The 19942-nt window shown below is 40.6% G+C and overlaps 1 protein-coding gene across 6 annotated transcripts in view; it reads right to left on the bottom strand.

Annotated features, from left to right (window-relative positions):
* LOC141018075 (MAM domain-containing glycosylphosphatidylinositol anchor protein 2-like) overlaps positions 1–19942 on the bottom strand; it is a 253791-nt gene that overhangs the window by 175028 nt on the left and 58821 nt on the right. For 2 of the 6 annotated variants that reach the window (XM_073492951.1, XM_073492950.1), the window contains exon 2: positions 11181–11466. The exons of 3 other annotated variants lie outside the window; for them this stretch is intronic. In XM_073492951.1, coding sequence (XP_073349052.1) covers positions 11181–11277 — 97 coding nt within the window. In that variant the 5' untranslated portion in view covers positions 11278–11466. Of the gene's footprint in view, positions 1–11180; positions 11467–17648; positions 17742–19942 lie in introns of all 6 variants that reach the window. One more of the 6 variants, XM_073492949.1, reaches the window with a different exon arrangement.

Here is a 19942-nt window from a genome sequence, read left to right as displayed (position 1 = left end):
GTTTCATCTCAAGAGCTCTGTAATTTTATCAACTCAGGCATTTAACCATCTCTTCCATTGTCTTTTCACTCCTTCTCTGTAGGAGTAAACATCTCTGTCCCGTTTTTTCCGCCCTAAGTGTCAGACAAATGGTGATTTTCATTGCCTGCAAGACAAATAAAAGAAAACTTGGTAACAGTTTAAATGGGAATATAAGCCAGCTGAATGTCCTGACAAGTAAAGAAATGCGTGACAGGAGTGTGTATACGTTTATCCCTCCCACCTGCTTGTTCTTATCATTACTGTACCTTTGCGTCACCTTTCCAATATGGACTGGAGCAGGAGACCACCGCAGAGCTTAGAATTTCACTCCCCATCTGTCTATTGTGGATATTGTGCTCTCAGATTTTCCTCCACTCTCTCAGTTCTTCTTCCCTTCTTCACAATTTTTTTTTTTTTTTTATCCAAGATGTCTAATGCTACCATGCGCTAGAGTACAGAGTCTCCATGTAGCATCATGAGGGGGGTTTATAAATATAATATGCCCCTCACTAGTTGGAGCTGGATGACATTTTACTAAATGTATTCAGTCGTACAGTGCAGGAGGTGTTGGATATGGTATGAAACAAGACAATCTGGCATTTGAGGGAGGCCTCTGCGGGCTTCGCGTTCATCGTCAAACGCAAGGCCAGGGTCAGCCGGAGTGTGAGAGGAAGAACAAGAGAGGGTTATGGCTTTGGTAGTCTGACAATATTCTGCTCTGGTTGCCATCACACATGAGCAAATCTCAAATGGAACAACATGTATTTTTCCATCTCGCTGCCTTAAAAGTCATATAACAGCAAGTGGCCACCTGTGGAAACTGATGACTGTAGCTCAAAGCTTGTCAAGCAATACTCACTTTTTTTTGGTTCGGTTCCTGTTGCTTCATTTAAATTGTCAGGGTCACTGTTTGAATGTGGCATTTGAAGCGAATGATTACTTTAAACTTCTATCTCATGAAAAAGAGCCATGTCATTTGGCAACCGGGGGGAATTGTTTGATAGAAGTGACACAGGCCTGAGCGTTCTCGATTTAAAAAAGACTTTTAACTGCAATTACCTTTTCCTCTGAACAACCTGAAGACTCATTAAGCGAGCTGTTGAAAGCTGCAACATCCAGGGCACGAGCACCCACGGGGGGTATGGGAAATACATTTTTGGCCGTCACTCAAAAATTGCACACGCCCGACTTCCTGCCAACCCCGCATGCATATTAGCAACAGCATACACACTCGCAGGACACGACCAAGCATGCCCCCCAGTGTGCCACCGTTGACGAATGTTTCACTTAGAAAATAGGTCACCTCCGAGCTGGCAGGAAGAATTTAGAAGGGCCAAAATTTTTAAAGTAGGCACATGATTTAGTTTCTCCGTGTCATGATTCGTTTACCGCGCGGTAATGCCTTGCATGTGGCTTATCTGAGAGCAGCTGGAGGGAGAGAGCCGGTGGGTCAAAATGCATCCAACAAGAACCCTCATGACTTCTATTCCAGGCTGCACTTGAGAAAGATGCAGGGCAATCTTTACTCCAATAAAAAAAGTTTGCAGCGTTGAGTTAACGCACACTTGATCTGCTGATTCTCCCTGAAAGCAACAAATAACCTTCTTTTATGTTAACGGCGCCATCTAGATCACATCTGTTCTTTATGCTCCTCCATGTGAAAAGAGCTGACTCCATTTAGATTCAGTGCGTTTAATTTTCTGCCGAGGAAAGCAGCATCTTCAGCACACTCTTTTAACATGGACTAGTGTTAGATCTCATGCTGAGGCAGGCCTTAGCCTGACAATAAAAACAAAAGGCAGCTCTGACAGGCATGACGTGTGTTTCTATTCTACAAATGTTTCCTCAGACACCCCCTCCCGTTTTTTCCCTGGGTAGCGGCACTTTGACACTCTCGGTATTCACGGCAGCAGGAAGCCTGTCGGCACTATTTACACACATAACTGGGGTGAAAAGAGGTAGATTTCACAATGAGCTGCAGCGGTTTGTGTCAGCTGGTATCAAGATGCCGTCAGAATCCAGAAACCGCAGCCCTTTGTGATGGTCCCCAGTGAGATATCGGGGTTGGTCTCCACAGAGGTTGAATTGTCAACGAATCTATTGAAGTGGAGTGAAGTTACCGGCACATTTCAAGCCTGTAAAACTTGCAACCACAGTGTAAAAAGTGCAAAGCTGAAAACTGTTGGTTTGTGACTCAAAACGATTGACTTTTTCCAATAACTTCTTAATGATGGTCTTCAGCATTACAATCTGATTAAAGGCTCATTTATTCATCCGTCTACACTGTGCATTTGGAAAACCTTTTGTCCATCTTAATTGAACTATACTGCAGCTGTCTATTCTTAACACGAGGGAACTTCCTATTGGCTTATTGATCAGCTGCTGTCCCGAGTGATTTGCCCCAACTCAGATTGATTCTCTCAGGGCTATTTTGGTGAGACAGCATATACTTAGCATGGCATGCTAAATAAGCTGTGTGATCCTACTTTACCAATTAAATGGCCCGGTATTTGACATCGTACACAGCAAACCATTTCACTTCAGAAGGTTATAAAGCAAGAAATCAAATAAATGGACATTTGAAGATGATCAGAGGATGAATCTAAAAGAAAACATGCTGCAGCAGATTTTCTATACATTGTTGTCACAGGGGCAGCAGATTGCTCAACACAATCTGCTCAGTCATGATAATATTGAATAATTTACTTCTTGTGTCAATGTATTTCAGTAACATTCTAATTTTACAGTCGTTAATCCAAGAAGGGCTATCAGGTTTTCACTGGACTTTTACATGGCCAAAATAACTCAGGATAATGGTATTATCACAACATCTAGAAAAAAATCTTTTACTTCATCTACTGTGTGGTTTGTCTCTTTTTTCTCAAATAAGTAACACTTGTAATACGATGGCAGGGAGTCAGAGACTGAGTCTGGGTGCCAGAACTGTACAAAAGTGTACAAAAGGAACATTTACACTTCATGACTAGTGAAAAGGCAACCAAATGAAGTGAGAAACAAAGAGCCAAAAGCCATCTGGCATCAATACAGTGTCAAATGAAACAAAATCCACTGCCGGGAATAGGAGACAGAGAGTTTGTGTGTGTGACACAACTAACCACTGTGATGTACTGTGATGCACTAATGTTAGCTGCAACCTGCTTGTCTTTTCTCCTCCACTGACTCAAACAGTGTTAACTGACCTGAATCTCTGGCTCTCTCCCACTTCTTTGACACTGCCTTACAGTTAACCAAGAGAGAGAAAATATGTCCAGCGCCATGATAATTTAGCTTTAACAACACAACTCTGGATTATTACCAGTATCATCATACATGCATACTGTATGTGCATTAATAACCCAATATTTTCATTTTAAATATCACCGTTATCGTCAATACTGGTTATTTTCGACACCCCTAAATCCAAGTAATGCTGCGTTACTGTGTTGCCAGACTGAGATTTGTTTTTTTGCAATAATTGAGCTATCCTATGATGACATACGCGCGGCAGGTCATGTTGGCTACTAGCCAAAAAAACAAACGAAGGCTGGAGGCTGAGAGCGAGAGAGAGAGGCGTACTTTCAACAAGTCTTCTCATTATTTTTAGTTTGTCTCAGTCAAAGATGCAAGAAAACATTGTCATCCATTGTTAATTTTGTGTTGGCAGCATAATGCTTTCAATCACTAAAAATACAACATCTAATTTATTGAAGCATTTCAGGACAGGAATGAGAAACTTGTCAGAAAAAGAAAAAAAAAACTGGCACTGACAGGGAGGACTCTACAGCCAGTGATGCATGCGCTCCAGCTCAACAAAAGAAACTGGATTTCAGAGCTGGAGTGGACAAGATCCACAGAAGCTCATTGCTGGATATATCATAGACGAGACGTTACCTATTTCCACAGTTTCAATCTCATACTTCACCCTCATTTCAATGCGCTGTATAGAAAATAAACATGAAGAGCCATTCCAAGCTGCCACAGAGAAAGATGTTCTCCAGCTACCTCGACAGAGAATATGCAGTGATGGGATGAAATCCGAAGGCCACACTCGGAGAGGTCGACTTCGTTTGCAGCACAGATGACATCTGGACAGCTAACAACAAAAGCTTTCTGGGTGTAACAGTTCACTGGATCAGCAGCTCCACCCTGGAGCACAGCAGGGCCACCACAGCATGTAGGCAGACACACATTTTAAGTTATTGGTGCAGAGATAGAGCAAATTCATTCATCATATGGACTGCTTGGCAAAATTGTAGCCACTGTGACATGTGACGCTTCAAATTTTGCCAAGGCGTTTAGAATATATGAGCCGGTCAATCTGGAGACCCCCGCACTGCAGGTGTGCAATGTATACAATTAACCAAATTTACACAGGTGATGTTGAGAAATACCAAACTTCCAGTGCAGACACAAAGGCTGTGTGTAGACAGCACAGCTCTTGAAACCAAGGCATTCTGATCAACAGTTTCATCACAACATGTAGAGGAAGTCGGCCAAAGAAAGCTACTGGGGCCGTCATTCACAAGGTCAAATTCCTTTTCCAAGAGAATCTCCTTGATGATGCTTTTCACTGTCAAGGAGACCAAATTCTTACAGCAGCACCGGACATATTACGAGAGGATAGCTGTTGTTATGGAACTTTATTATTAACCCTCCGACTCAAGGACACTTGCCTTGTAAGACAACCTCTCAAGGACAACAGCTGGGCTCCCACATGTCATTGTGAAGGTATGCCTGTATTCCTAAACCTCTTATCTTTTTGTTAATCTGTTTGGGCGGATTAAATGCATTGCACTATTCATGAGCAGAGGAAACCAATCTTATTGAAATATTTGTTTTGAAGTTATTAAAACAAAAGCAGTAGTCAAAATAATGATTTCCATCACAAGGACAGAAGAACAAAACCAATAAAGGGGTCGATAAATAGCCTAAAACAAAATTAAATCTACGATATTAAGGGTGATATTAAGTTGAGACATACATACAACACTTACAATGTATTTATAGTTGCAGACAACAACATAATAGTATGTTATAAACTATATAAGTATTTTCTGCTTAAACATGCAGCATAAAATGTCAACAATAAAGTGTTACTTCTGTTTCTATTCTTAATCGAATATATATTAAAATCGAAATTATAAAAATGTTTTGTTTTTCTTGCTATTACAACATAAACGATAAGAAAAGATGGTAACAACAAGAAATATTTTGTTACACTATGTCACTGTTTTGATAAATATATGTGTATGTTGTTTTATTAAGAAAAATATCTTATGTATCAAAATTAGCTGTATTGGCCAAGTATTAAGCATACTGGCTCTGAAAGCACTTTCAAGAATAATGTTGAGATAGTAACACGTATATATATATATTTTATAATACCATCACAGTGTCCTTTTGTGAAGAGAAAAAGACCTTGAAAGAAAAGAACTGGCATTATAATGAGAAACTGAGTGGATTTGTTTTTCTCATGGCGGCAGTAATACACTGCAGTGCATTTCCACTGCTGTGCTAATCACAAATACCATGATCTAAGCAAGCACAATCAGGCTCCCAATTTAAACCCCTTCAACTGCATAGAAAATGTGATTTCCAGTTTAGTATGCAGCGCTACTTGGCTCGGTGTCTGAGAATGTAATTATCTCTCAGTAAAGAAGGTAAAGTGAAGCCCATGTTAGCCTTCGTGTCCTTGGCTGCACCAGGGCAGGAAAATAAATCTTCAGATCTGATCTTATTTTGGGTACATTCATTACGCAGTACACATTGCACTCGACAGACAGTAAATTACATTACTACCTCCACTTAAAATTGCAGGTAAAGAGTGACAGAGAGGAAATCCTTATTCAAAAGTAAACTTCAAGTATTGGTTTGTATCTCTGCAGGCCTTGAATCAGCACAAAATTACACACCAGTCCAACCTCTACCACTCGAAGGGCCATTAGTAATCACTGTTTGTACCTGTGTGAGTGTACAAACACATGCAGATAATTGGGTGTTTCGTAAGAAAGATACCATTAGGGTGTAATTATTTTCTTTATCTGCAGCAGATCCTGTGCCTGATTCTGTGAGGAAGCCTCATTGTGAATCAGAGCTCTTTCTGGAAACCACAGTAGGGCCGGGGGGTGACAGCAGAAAGCAATGAAGTATGGGTAAAGTGGTGTGTGTGAATGAAATACAAATGCCACTCCATTCAGCAGGACAGAGTTTGCCATAGATATACAACCGAATGAAAAAGGGCCACAATCACTTTAGGCTGAGTTGCGAGCAAACAAATTAATTATTTATGAACAATGAATATTGCATATTGCTCTCAAAATTGTTGTTGCCTCTCCTTCATAAGCCAGCAGATTTGATTTACAGGGCTGGATATTCACTTCCGTGGAAGCTGAATTCTAATCACTTCTTCTACGTCAGCACACTTAAACGGGAGAAGCAGCCAACATGGAGTTGATATTTGTGACACAAAACGTGAAAAATGTATAGTGTATGCATTTTTTTAAAAGATATCCATGTTAATTATTTGCTTTTTTATTTTCTTGACATGCAACATAAACGCGGTCCCTCCAGCACACTGGAAAAATAGTTTTTTTCAAGCCGAACCCAGTCATGTTTATGTTTCTATCATCAATGGCCGATAAACAATGTTTCTCCAGGCGGCATCGCATCATGTTGTGTCCCTTATTTTCACCCAACATTGCCTTCTGATGTGCCCACTTTACAAAGTAATCGAGTGGTCAAACAAAGCTTGAAACAGGCGCTGTGTTACATTGGCTCTTCTATTTTGCACCGCGGTTCAGATGTAGGGTAATAATGTCCCTGCCATCTGCTCACCCGGTTGTCCTTTAAATTGTCTCTCTTTTTTTTTTTGCTATTGGCTTAAAACAAAAACCTGAGTGCACGCTGCTGTTTATGCCTGGCAAGCATTCACTCTGGATTTAAAAGTACCACCACCAACAAAAGATAATTTTGAAAATATGAGCAGACACATGGGTTTTAGAGGCTGATTTCACCTGTTTTTATAAAAGATTTAGAGAAGTCAGATACACTGATTCAAAGCATTTATCCTTTTAAAATGAAAAAAACATTAATAATATGCACCATCACTACAAATGTAAATAAAAAGAATCTTTTCCTGTATACAAATAATATTTTTCTGCTTTTATTCTGTATGTGCTGTTCATATAGTCCACTCATTGCCATTACAGATGACATTTTCTCTTTCTACACTCCAGGGTCGGGGGCAGCAGCCTGCTCTACTATGCCCCCTTAACAGGTCACCAGTCTATCACAATGCTAACACATATAGACAAACCACCCCATTCTCACCTACATGTAATTTATTGTTTCCACTTCACCTAACCTGAATGTGTCTGGACTGAGGGAGGCGAACTCAACACTCAGAGGAGAACATGTTTACTCCAGACAGACAGACTCCAGCTGGCCAGGGCAGGTTCAAATCCAGGGCCACTGATTCTTCCATCTATCACTTAATGCTCATTTTCATGGAAGCAGACACACGTATGAGTCACAAAGCTAAAACTGGCTCCAATTGGTTCACATTATTTTTGCCCTGATAGCTCTCACTCTGAGTAGTAGCTAACAGTTCAGAAACATTAGTTATTGAAATCTTTAACCTACATTTATCAACTATTTTTGGCTACTACCAGTCATTTGCAGTCAGTTTCTGTTCACCAGGTCAAATATTTACTCTCCTTCTAGCTTTATTTTTCGATTCCAACAACAACTTTTGAGAAGAATATCTGGCTCTTTGGCTCCTAACTTATCGGTTATGTTCACCAGCTAGTTGCTGATATGCTTTTTGGTGGTGAGTCGTTAACATCTAGTTGGCTTATCTGAGCTTTTGCTGCAAACAGCTGCTGTCAATGATGCAGATGAGAACAGTGAGAATGAAGCAAAACATTAAAGCTAAATGACGAAAAAAAGACATTAAAACACTCCTTAAAGTGATAGTTCGGGGCTTTTGATGTTAGGTTGTATGAGGTGCTTATCCATACTCAGTAGACAGTAGATGATTGTCATTTCGCCACTGGTGTGGAGAAGCAGCCAGCAGCACCGGCAGGTAGCAGGGCTTTGTACTGCTGAAATTGTACCAGTCTGTCTTTTAGCCACCTAAAATAAGTCCCACCTGCCTGAACATAAGAATACAAATGTTATACGGTTGAGGGTGTCCATAAGTACTTCATACAACCCCACATCAAAAGACCCAAACTATCCCTTTAAAGCTGTGGGGACCTGCAGAGTAAAGTGCTAAATCTCAGTGGGATCATAACTACTTATTATATTAGCAGGAACAGCTTTAATCTAGAGATGCGTGATATATATCGGATAATGGGCAACCAGGAATGATATTATAAAAAAAGCCCATATTACGAAACCAAATTGCTTTCATTGACTTAACAAGGGCTGCATCTTCACACTGTGATACCTCCCAGTATGTGATGGTATGCGCCATTAAAGTTGGTTTTGCAATCCGTCAATCAACACAAAGGAGGAGGAGGAGGAGGAGGAGGAGGAGGAGGAGGAGGAGGAGAAAGACAAGTAGGAGAAGAAGAAGAAGCTGAGCACACTGTTGTGACACTCATGATGTCAGACTTCTGCACCGGGTAGAGCCACTCAGTGCAGACTGGTCAGACAAACATGTGGTCACCGATGCAGACGTTTGCAACATGACACGATGCAGTCTGAAAAACATGCGCTGCAACGGTTCAGAGAGGAGGAGAAAAGTCTAGTTTTAACACAACAAATCCTATTAGAGCTATGTATTATTAAATCACCCATCTTTGCTCAACACATCTTCGCTTTCTTACCCTCAGGTGTGCATAAACTACAGGTTAGAAACTTTTTAAAATAGAAAAATTATCAGTTATCTTATTGGCTGAAATAAGTCCATATTGTGCATCCCTACTTAATCTTCAGAATTTTCACACATAAAGTAAAGGAATATAAATTTCAAACTGCTAAATTCATTTTTTTTTTATCTCCTTGAACAAAGAGAGACTGATTTTAGGATCAATGTGAACTGATAAACACTAACATACTTGGCTTGTCTGGACTTCACATCAGTCAAACGTTGCTGCAGGACTGGCGTGACAGCAGCAGCCAAAATGTATCCAGGAAGACAGAGCCTGGGGGAATCGTCACTTTGCAGTGTGTCATGAAATTTTAGAGGTGAGATACTGCTTACTTTGTGGCAGGTGATGGATATGCTTTAGACCAGATCCCTCCTTTTTTTTGTTACATGAAATGCTTTGCTGTCTGTGGACCTTGGCAGTAAAGTGAATGGTTAAGGAAAACCTTTGTTCATTTAACACACTGTCTTCATTAATATTGCAACACTCTGCAGCTACACCATTGGTCAAAGCCTTGTTACACCAATTTGAGTTTGGATGACCTCCAATAGATACTACAACTACTACTAATAATATATTAACATAAATAGCATATGTATGTGATACAATTCATGCATTAGTGATTAAAAACAAGTGCATGGGTATGCTCATTTCCATGCTTTTGTTCATGTACTATCAGAAGTCTGGCAGAGTTTGCTGATTTTTCCAGATCTACCTTACTCAACCTTCAGTTAAAGTGGGCTTTTGGAGGAGCCACATGAGCCTGCTTTAATGTGCTCAGCCAACATCTCAAATATTCATGATGTTGTACGCTCCACAGTAACAGAGAACCGGTTTAGCGAGGCTGCTGAAACCTCATCACACGGCATCTTCTCTCAGACCACGTCTGGAAATCTAAATCTTCACCCAAAGCAACACCTGGAATGTGATCTGCTTTTGGTGTGTATAGCTGAAAAAAAAGGGGAAGTAATTTTTAATTCAGCAACAAACTCTGCTCATTCAGTATGTATTCCCTGTGCTCTGTGTCTACTGTGGCTGTCCGTATCTGTGTCCAAGCAACTGAGATGTAATTTTCATGATAATAGACATTTGTGTGAGCGGCAGGTGAATTCTCACTGCTCTCAGAACTGTAAATCTTCCTACGGAGCTCACTGGGAAATTAGATTTAATCTTTTCTGAGATGCTAATTCAAATTGCATATCAGATTAAGCTAGCATTGTTTTTCGCATCACTTTATCTGGATGTTGTTGGCGTGCACATGTACCACACAACATGGATGTTGAAATAAACTAAAATTACCTAAATCTGGAGGTGGATCAGGTGGGATAATAGAATTCAATCATGTCTGTCTTTCCTCTATAAGCATGTACTTACTTCCTATCATCATTCATCACATTTCCAAGCTGTCATTTAATTGCTGGGCAGGCATCCAACACTGTAGACTTATATGTAGCTAATAGATGTAAAATGAGAACAGACACCAGTGGCTGCATAAAGGGGATACGAAGGCAAAAAGTTGTTACAGTATAGGATTTGGCAGCTTGACAGCCTGTACCATAATCAAGTGTGACTATTCACAAACTGATTACTTTGATTCTTTGATTCCTTTTAACATGAGAACCGCTAATAGGACGACATGTACCTTCACTTCATGTAAAACTAGATAGAAATATCTGAGCATGTCCATGAAGATTAATCAGCAGCAGAGGTGCATCGTGGGTTTAAAGTGCAGATGTGCAGAGACGTGTGAGCTTGTTTGTGAGTGTGTGGGAGTGTATTTTGTGTGTGTGTCAGAGGGTTTAAGGGGGAGGGGTCGGGTGTCTGGGGTATGTGTGTCGACATGATAGCGTGTCTCTTGGGAGCACAGCCAAGCAGAACTGTGATATGTGGTGGGGGGCCTAATTATGGTGTGCTGCCCTCAGCACTGCTGACCGAACACTTCTAATGGGACATGCAGGTGCCAAAGAACATGAGAAAACGCAAGGAGGGCTGCTTAATAAATAGATAATCACATCAGTTCCCCCTCTCCACCTCTTCCTCCTCCTCCTCCTCCTCCTCCTCCTCCTCCTCTCTTGATCCTGCTCAGACTCGGCTTCATTAAAGAGCACAAGCAGCATTACTCTCGCTATAGGAAGCTGACCGCATTGACACCTGAATGTGTTTCCCTTGCTGAATGTTCTGTTGTTATCATAAATGATTCTAAAAACAGTGTGGTGCTGGAGATGTGAGCACGCGCCCGGATGAGAGGATGGGTTAAGGAGGCATTCTGCAATGAATAACACTCACCGTCTGCATACAAATCGGCGCGCCGGCGACGAGAGGCCGACAACAGATTTAACATCTCAGTGAGCGGGTGAAGATGGTGCAAGCTGGCAGCTCCCATCTTCTCTCTCTCCCTCTACGCCCTGTCTTCACTCAGCCGGCCTCCCTGGTGATGATGGCGGTGGCTGCTGAGGAGCGGTGGCGATGGCAGTTCCAGCTGGCGCCCCGTTGGAAGGGCAGGTTGGGAGGGCAGCCAGCACGAACTGTCAGAGGCCTGCCAGAGCCGCAGAGGAGCCGGGCGCTCTCTGTTCTGCTTACCATGATGCATTAACAGGGAACACACACACACACACACACACACACACAGCAGATGTTTACAGTATCACTATACAGCACATACAGTCTCCAGTGATGTATCCTGTAACCATCAGTATAAGCCTCCTCACTACATGCTCACTCACTGAGAGCTGCGTCACATTAGGATTTAGAAAAATATTCAGAGAAAAATAAAGTTGTGCAGCCCTTTAATTAGTTTTAAAGTTATAACTTTGGAGAGCTTTGACCTGTGAATTTGTGCCGTTGACTAACAAGCTGGTCTGACACTGCAGAATTTTTAGGAGACAAAGAGAATGAGAGAGGACAAGGGCTGTCCTAACTACTATTTGACGAGCTTTGAAGCTTCAGTGAGAATTTCCTGCAACTAGTTAAGGGTTCTGTGGGTGTGTGGGGGAGGGCACACACCATACTTTCCTCAAACTTGCAGTCATTATTTGCTTTTATACTTGGCTATCACTGTAATTAAGAGTCTACTGAGGGCTGAGGACAGGAGGGGAAGACAGTAACTCAAAAGTCAGCATGACGGGCAGGTTTTGAGACAAAATTCAACACAATAGAGGAACTCAATTTCTTTTTCCTCTTTTTGTAGCCAACAAAAGTCCCCTTCCCATTCACAAAAAATTAAAAATAAACCCTGAAGCATTTAAACATGGATTTGGACAACAATAACCATGGTAACAGTTGAAGCTTCAAAGCTGCATGATATGGTAAAAAAAAGCAATCACACTGCAATTACTTTCACTAATATTACAATTGCCAAATAATTCACAATTAATGAGAATGATCGTTTTTTGCATCACAAAAGAAACTCATTTGACATTTGTTGCCTGGACCAAACAAACATGTTTTCTTACATCTGAAGGACAGGATTTGTAGGCCAGCAAATCTCTGCAGTCTTACAATACCTCATTATGATGCTGTTTTGTCACACATTTTACCTTTAGCGAAAAAATTCCAACTTCTGCAATTTGTATATTGCACTTGGCCATATCAAAATTTTGATAAAATTTCAATTAATTGTGGGAGGACGAGTAGTCATCTAATGCATAGCACTCACACTCTGTACTGTCATGGTTTTGGTTTTTGGTATAGTCATTTCCTCAGTTCTCGCCTTATGTATCAAGTTTAGATTTACACTTCTTATCTTTGTCTTTTTCCTGCCCTACTTTCCTGCCGACCTGTATGTTGTCTGTTAATTATTCCTGTGTATTTAAGTTTTTTTCCAAACTTAACTTGATGTCTGAACTAAATTTGCTGCCTGTGTTTCTGCCTTGTGTTATCCTGGTGTGCACCAAGTTCAGTTTTATCTCTTTATTTTTTGCTTTTGTGGCCCTTCCCTTGTTTATGGACTTCATATTAGTTATTAAAGCTTGCTTTTTGTTTCTCCAACCTGCCTGTCCCTTGAGTCTGCATTTGGGTCCTCACCTTTTGACAGCCTTTCACTGTTGTCTTCTAGTCAATATTTTTTGTAGACTATCTCATTGCCTTAAGAAAAGCCTCAAGAAGGAATATTTTTAAAAAGTTACCATATTAGTTGTTTCCTATCATCTAGTTTCATATGACTTTGCTCTGCTAAATAAATAGCAACAAAACTGTAGTCACTACATGACACACAAGCAGTCACAACATCACAAAGTTTTCAGCACTAACTATGTTGCAAGAACAAATGACCCTGTTCCACTTTTTGGTGTAATTCATCCTAATTTATACCTCATTCTAATTAAGTCTTGCGCAAATGTGCCCTGCGGTTTTCATTGAGTTTGTGACCGAAATCTGTGTGTAATCAGCCCATTGCGCACTCAGCTCCTGGTACTAAACCTCCAACATAAACTATGCCAGTGAAGGAGCACTTATAGTTCAGAGGTGGGATTTCTATGAGATCACTGAGCTCCACAAAAGAGCCACGTGCTCCAAGTCTCTCCAAGTCATTTTTCCTGAATCTATTTTTTGCAAAACAGATTGTCACAGACATCCACCTGTCTATCTTTCTGTCATGTACTCTGTTTGTCAGTCTGCTCCTGTCTGTCTGCATCCCCCACTGTCTGTCTGTCACTCCGTCTCTCCACTCATTAACAGGGTTGTGTCTAGTGAGGCTCAGCGGACATTACATGCACCATCTATTTGCCAGATGTTATTGCTTACACGGTGGCGATTTCATAAGGTGCTGTGACAATTTCATTAACTTGGGGGAAATCAGATTCCTTCCCAGAGAAGGAGAAAATGGAGAGGCAAAAGGGGGGATCTGAAACGACGTTACATTAGCAAGATGGGGGAGGAATACATCACCGAGGAATTACTGAGCACAATAGACACGGCAGAGCCATTCTCCTCTATTTTAATGAGATATGCCCAGCTCAGGCTACCTGCAGTCCTGTAGGTAAATGAAAACGAGCCTGGATGACATGCTGAATTGTTACTGACAAGAACCTTGATCTGTTAGCAATGCGGCTGATTTTCCTTCCAGCCCCACTATGGATTCAAATTTTTAAAATTGAGAGACGTCGCATGATATCAGATGTATCCCATTTCAGGAGCGTATTATGCCCTCAGAGTCGGCTGGCTCGCTGTAGGGTTTGAGAGGAAAAAGATTGTGCTGAAGCTCCACGGTCACATGGTTAATGGGGTTTCATTGAAAGCCCAAGACGAGGGGGTGATAGCCCTCCCTGATCACATTAGTCACATATCGATCAAGCTCCTCTGTCTGCTTGGTAAAAGGTGAACACGCAAGACGTAATCCTGTTAGCAGCTCTTTCCCCAAAACACTTGCCCAGATCGAGTGGTATCTGTGATAAGGCTTTCTTATCTGCTTACATCTAAGGTTTCCCTAGAAGAGCTGTTTACAAGCTGCTTTTATTCATCCTGCATCTGAATTCACAATATGCTGCTTTTTTTCCTCCAGAGGATCAGAAATGCAAAAAAGTTGTTGTCTGTGTCTTTATCACTTTTAGAGGCTGCATCTTATCTGTACACACACCTACAGTACACATACAAGCGACAGTAGAGTTATTACAAGCCGGATACGCACACAGGCATATATAAAGTGTACATAAAGAGAGAGTCCTCGACAGCAGGGTGTGATTGCTGAAACAGATGAAGAGATAAAGGGGATTCATCAAAAAGCACGACGCTTAAACTCAGTGGCCAGTGATGCATAATTCATCGCTGATCAAATTTGACAAGTTCTTATCTTCCAGTTTGAGGTTTGTTGTGGAACAATGCTGCGACTTTTCTTTCCTTTTTTTTTTCTTTCATTTTACGGCTGCATTGTCTCAGGCTGCTGCGAGAGTGCGAGTAGTCTAATTTCCATTTTTGCACTCGGGCCACATTAGCATACATTCCTCCATGCAGTAGAGCGGGAGGGAGCGGGGGGCAACTGGGGTCCTCATCAGATAGGATTAAAGAAGAGAGTCTGCTGGAGCAGAACAGATTTAGGCAGAGACGGGCAGAGATAGCGAGGAAGGGAGAGAAGAGGTGTACATGAGGGATGGAGAGGAAGGGACAGAGAACTAGCTAGACCATGAAACATGAGTCTTCGACCTAGCACATGGCTGCTCTGCAGTACATCTGAACCAGTTATTAGATGGTATTTGAGTCTCTTAGTAAAAAGTCATGTCTGTTCAGAATTTGATCTTTCTTCATTGTTAAAATCAGTGCCTCAAAAGTCCATTCTCTCATCCAGAGTCACCCCATCACATCGGTTCATATCAGACCTTGGAGCTGAAAGGGTACAGGAAGTGATATTCTGCTTGCGTGATTTAACGTCTTTGTTTGTTCTTAGCACAATGTCGTTTTGCCCTTGTAAAGTACATTCACGAAAATGATGGTATTTTTTGCTGCAGCTCAAAAGCATAGACAATTTAAGTTGCACTCATACAATGGCAGACAAAGATATTTCATAGCGTTCAAAGGCAATGGGCTGTACAGTGGCAGACAGATGAGTTTTCTCACTCGGGATGACTGACTTGGATGCTCGCAGTCACACAGGCTTGAGCCAAGATGAATAGCCAACAATTTAAAGGATAATTCAGAGTTTTTATTTCCCCAGTTTCTGCCATCGTGGCACTTTGGTCAGATTTTGTCAGTTACTAAAGTTCTGCCTTTTTGTCTTATCCACAGGGACCCTGTGCAAGTCCATCAAAACCTAAAGCCATCATAACCTGTCCCTTCAAAACTGAAGCTTAAAAAGGATGGAAATACCATCTTTTCAAATCAATTTAGGATCTCTGCACTTTTGGAAACTTGTATTACACCAGACACGTTGTATGGAGCTATTTTATGTGTTGCTTTTTAACCTTTTAGAACAAGTCCCCATCGATTTCAGTTATTTGGGAGAATCATGCAACGCTGTTTTGCTGTGAAGCTCCAGAAATGTTTTTCAGACTACGAAACTTACCCCAACTTTTAATTGGCTTGAAATGAGTAGATAATGATTAAATCTTAATCTTTGAGTGAACTTATACTTTAATCGAACCCAAGTAACTGAGCTTCAATTTTCAGACCAGAACGCTCTATACATATTTCATACAGTCAATGATCCTGCAGCCTCGATCTAAACATGATGTTTTGGTCACATGGAAACCAGTAGTTGAAAATAGGGGTGAGTGATGGGAGAGTTTGACCCCTGTCTTTGTTCAAGGATGGCACTTTTGACATCTTCTAAGTTGATGTCATGTTCATTCAGTGGCCAGATTTACTAAGAAAGTGGTGTCGTGCGAATTTGTGCAGTGATTATCAATGACTTTGTGGCCACAATCTGCATGTATTAAGATCATTACACAGTCAGCTCTTGAACTGAGCCTGACCTCCAGACGCATTCTGCAAGAGAAGGAGAGCTCACAGGCACATTTCTGTGGTGGGAATTCTATGAAATCACAAAGCTCATATAGGAATGATAATATAGTGATCTTTATTCCAAAAATATTCACTCAAAAAATGATGATGTGGTATGGTTTTGGTACAACTATATAATGCCAATAAGAGTCACATAAGCTCATCTACTGCATGTGTTGGATAGGGATAAAGACGGGTGGAGCAGCAGGTGGAGGAGAGAAGATCGAGCATCTCCCTGACCTCTGTTTGTTCGTTGTTACAGTATAATCAGATATTGTGTTCAGTGGTTACTGATCTATTTTCTACATTCTGAGAGTCATTTAGTTAAAGCTCTATAATTTTATTAGTTCACACATTTTCAAATAACTGAATTTTGAATATATTAGTGATGTGATTACTTTATGTCTAATGAGATTTCTGCAGTATGAAGTATTGTTTCTCTTCCCACCAGACCCTTTTCTTGTAAATCCAATCTTTTTCCACGCAGAAGTAAATGCATGAGTATCAGTCAACACAGCAGAAAACATAATCATTCACTGTGAACATGTCTCCTGTTATTATTCTGCTCTTATTATCTCTCTTAGTGACGCTCCCTTAAATGCAAAAAGGAGAGAGGCACCCAAAGACGTGATTTCCATATGCCCTCCTCACTTTTGAAAATCCTATTTTTATCCCCCCTCGCTTTTTACAGTTTCATAAATAAAACATTATTTATTGAGTTTAAAGGCCCATTGTTGACATTGTAAATGGTAGTTGGAACATTTTGTCAAACGTCTTTTATGTAACATAAATCATTCAGAAAGAATCAGGTGTCGAGGTTTTAGAGGTGATTATTTGGTTAGCACATTATAATAAGGTAGTTAACAGTATGTGGCTTTTTTGTATACCATATATACTTTTTGTATGCATTATAATCATGATTTATATTTGCAAGTTGATATAAATATATATATAAAAATTACGAAAATAATATTTTTCTTACCTGTACATACTACCTCTCAAAGTCTCTCATTTTCTTCAAATATAAATATTATTGCACATTTTCTTAAAATTTGTATTATCATCATTATCAGTGTTTGTGAAATTAAAGCCAATAGATAAGGACAATAAAACCGAATAGCTTTCATGTACTACATCTTACCCTCTCTTACTCTCTGGTGTGCATAAACTACAGGTTTTTACTTCTTTTTAAAATACAAAATTTGAAATTATCGGTAAGCTTTTCTGTATTAGCCGTGAGAAGCAGGTATGTATCGATATTGGATGAAAAAAATCCATATTTAGCATCCCTAATGGATTGTACAAAAAAAGGAAGCAAAGACACACCTCTGTCTAAGTCGGTGGAGCTGAGGTGGAGCAGATCAACAAGTTTCCTGGGAATCAACATCACAGAGAACTCGGTCATCGCACATCAACACCCTGGTGAAAAAAACAAAACAGAAAAGCCTCTACGTCTTGATGAAACTTAAGAAGGTCAAATTCCAGAGGCAAAGTCCCGTCAACTTTTACACAGAAGCAGTAGAAATCATCCTGACTGGAAACATCACAAACTGGCATGGTTTGTGCACAGCCCAGAACAGAAAGGCTCAACAGTAGATTATTATAAATGCCCAGAGCATCATTGGTACCATCTACCTGTGTAGCCTCACAAGCCTCAACGAGTCAGAGCCAAATCATCTATGGAATCCACGTGAATTCCAGAAACCAAAGGCTTTCCAGCATAACACTGGACTGTGAAAAGATGATCAGTGTTATTCACTTTACATTTCAGTGGTTTAATTGTTGTGGCTACATGGCTGATACAAAAAATGCATTTTATCCAGATTCTGAAAGTGTCAATAGGAGAGCTCATTCCAAAACAGTAATCCAACTAATCAGTGAGGTTTTTTGTGAAACTGAAGATGTACGGTCTTGGAAGAGCCTCATCACTCATCAACACATTAATGAAGGTGAGAATTGATCAAAACAAAGATTTGCAAACAGTTACATTTGCCCAGGCTTTACTCAAATCATGTCTTGAACCTTTCTGACTGCATAAGGGTCAGCTTCTTGACTGTAATTCATTTACAAAAGCATCATAGCCAATGAATAACAGAGGACATTTTTCAGTGAACTCTTCACAGATGGGTACACAACCAGACTTTGATGTTCATATGTCATTTGGATTGTCATGATAACACACGCAGAGGGGTTACAAGCAAGTGTGATACCTTTTGCTGCTTTCAAGACCAGGATTATTAGTATGTTGTTTAATAGTGAGATAAGACTAGTGAGTTTGTGTGCAGGCATCACAGAAAAAGTGGGACCGACAGGGTTAATGCCTCATTTGACATGAGAAGCTCTGACAAAAACATGTGTGGGTTTCTGCTACTTCTTGCACAGTTTCTGCAGCAGCATGCACAAAGAGTGCAAAGAGGAAAGATACAAACAGATGAGCGATCAGCAAAGCCTTTGAGTTTGTAGAAATCAGAGTGAAAAACCCAGCAGTAGCTGATGGGCAGGTGGGGAATCCAACGCATCATATCGAACGTCCTTAAAAGATGCTTGGTTGATGCTCAATATTTCTTTTAACATCCAGCAAATACAGACGGTACAAAGTGTTCCAGATAAATTGCCCTCCATTTTACCCAGCATTTCAAAGAGTTTTATTTTTCCAGAAACGTGTCGACCATTTCATCTACAACCATCCATCTTGGAAACAAAATAAAATGTTTTCACTGAAGAAATACAGAAGCTCAGCTAAATTCAGTCAGTCTGGCTACAGCAAGATTTTGTTTACTCCGCAATATCAAATGGACATCAAACAATAATTCTTTGGTGACAGAGCACAGCGAGCTCCATTGAGTGATGAATATTGCATTCATGACAAGTAGTTTTCCAGCAGTGATTCATTGCCATATTTATGAGGTCAGCGATTACAACACTATAGGCTGCAGGCATCATGTGGCTTTACATGATGTTGTGCCACCCATCCAGCACATTCACGGCCCTGGTTCCTGTCTGTCTTAACCTTCACCATCACTCATCAGTGCTGGTCCATGCACTCTCTCTTTCTCTCTCTATCTCAGAAGAGCTCACACACATCCCTCCATGATTAATTCACCATCCCATTCCCCTGCTCCAACTGGATCTGTTGGGCACATCAATTATGGACCTGTGCGTTTGTGTGTAAAGTTTCCGTCTGACATACCTGGATCAGACACGACCATCAGAAAAATGTTCAGTGTTGTGGTGTGGGTGGTGGAGAGATGTGAAGGAATGTGATGGAATTTAATTTAATGCAAAAACTTAACATATCTGCTCTGAAGTATTCCTCAGAGCAGCTGCAGCCCTTTTATGAACTGGAGTAAAGATATAGTATTTACCGCATGTTAATAAAGAAATTAAAGAAAGAAAGACATTTAGGAATCATAAGATGTGCTGAATACTGTGTGAAACAAACCAGACTGACCCCATCACTGAACTTAAACAGATGCAGAGGAAGTAAAGATTTCATCATGAGAATTTAATTGTGTTTGACTAGAAACTGTTGATTCTTGTTGCAGTATATTACAGATCTGTAACCCACTGTGTTGGGAGACATGGGATCATGGTGTTGAAGCAGTTCACACTCTTTGCAA

The sequence above is a fragment of the Pagrus major genome, chromosome 22 (assembly GCF_040436345.1).
Source record: "Pagrus major chromosome 22, Pma_NU_1.0".
In the NCBI taxonomy this organism is placed as follows: Eukaryota; Metazoa; Chordata; class Actinopteri; order Spariformes; family Sparidae; genus Pagrus; species Pagrus major.
Note: the sequence above shows the minus strand (reverse complement) of the source record. Positions and strands in the feature narration are given on the sequence as shown.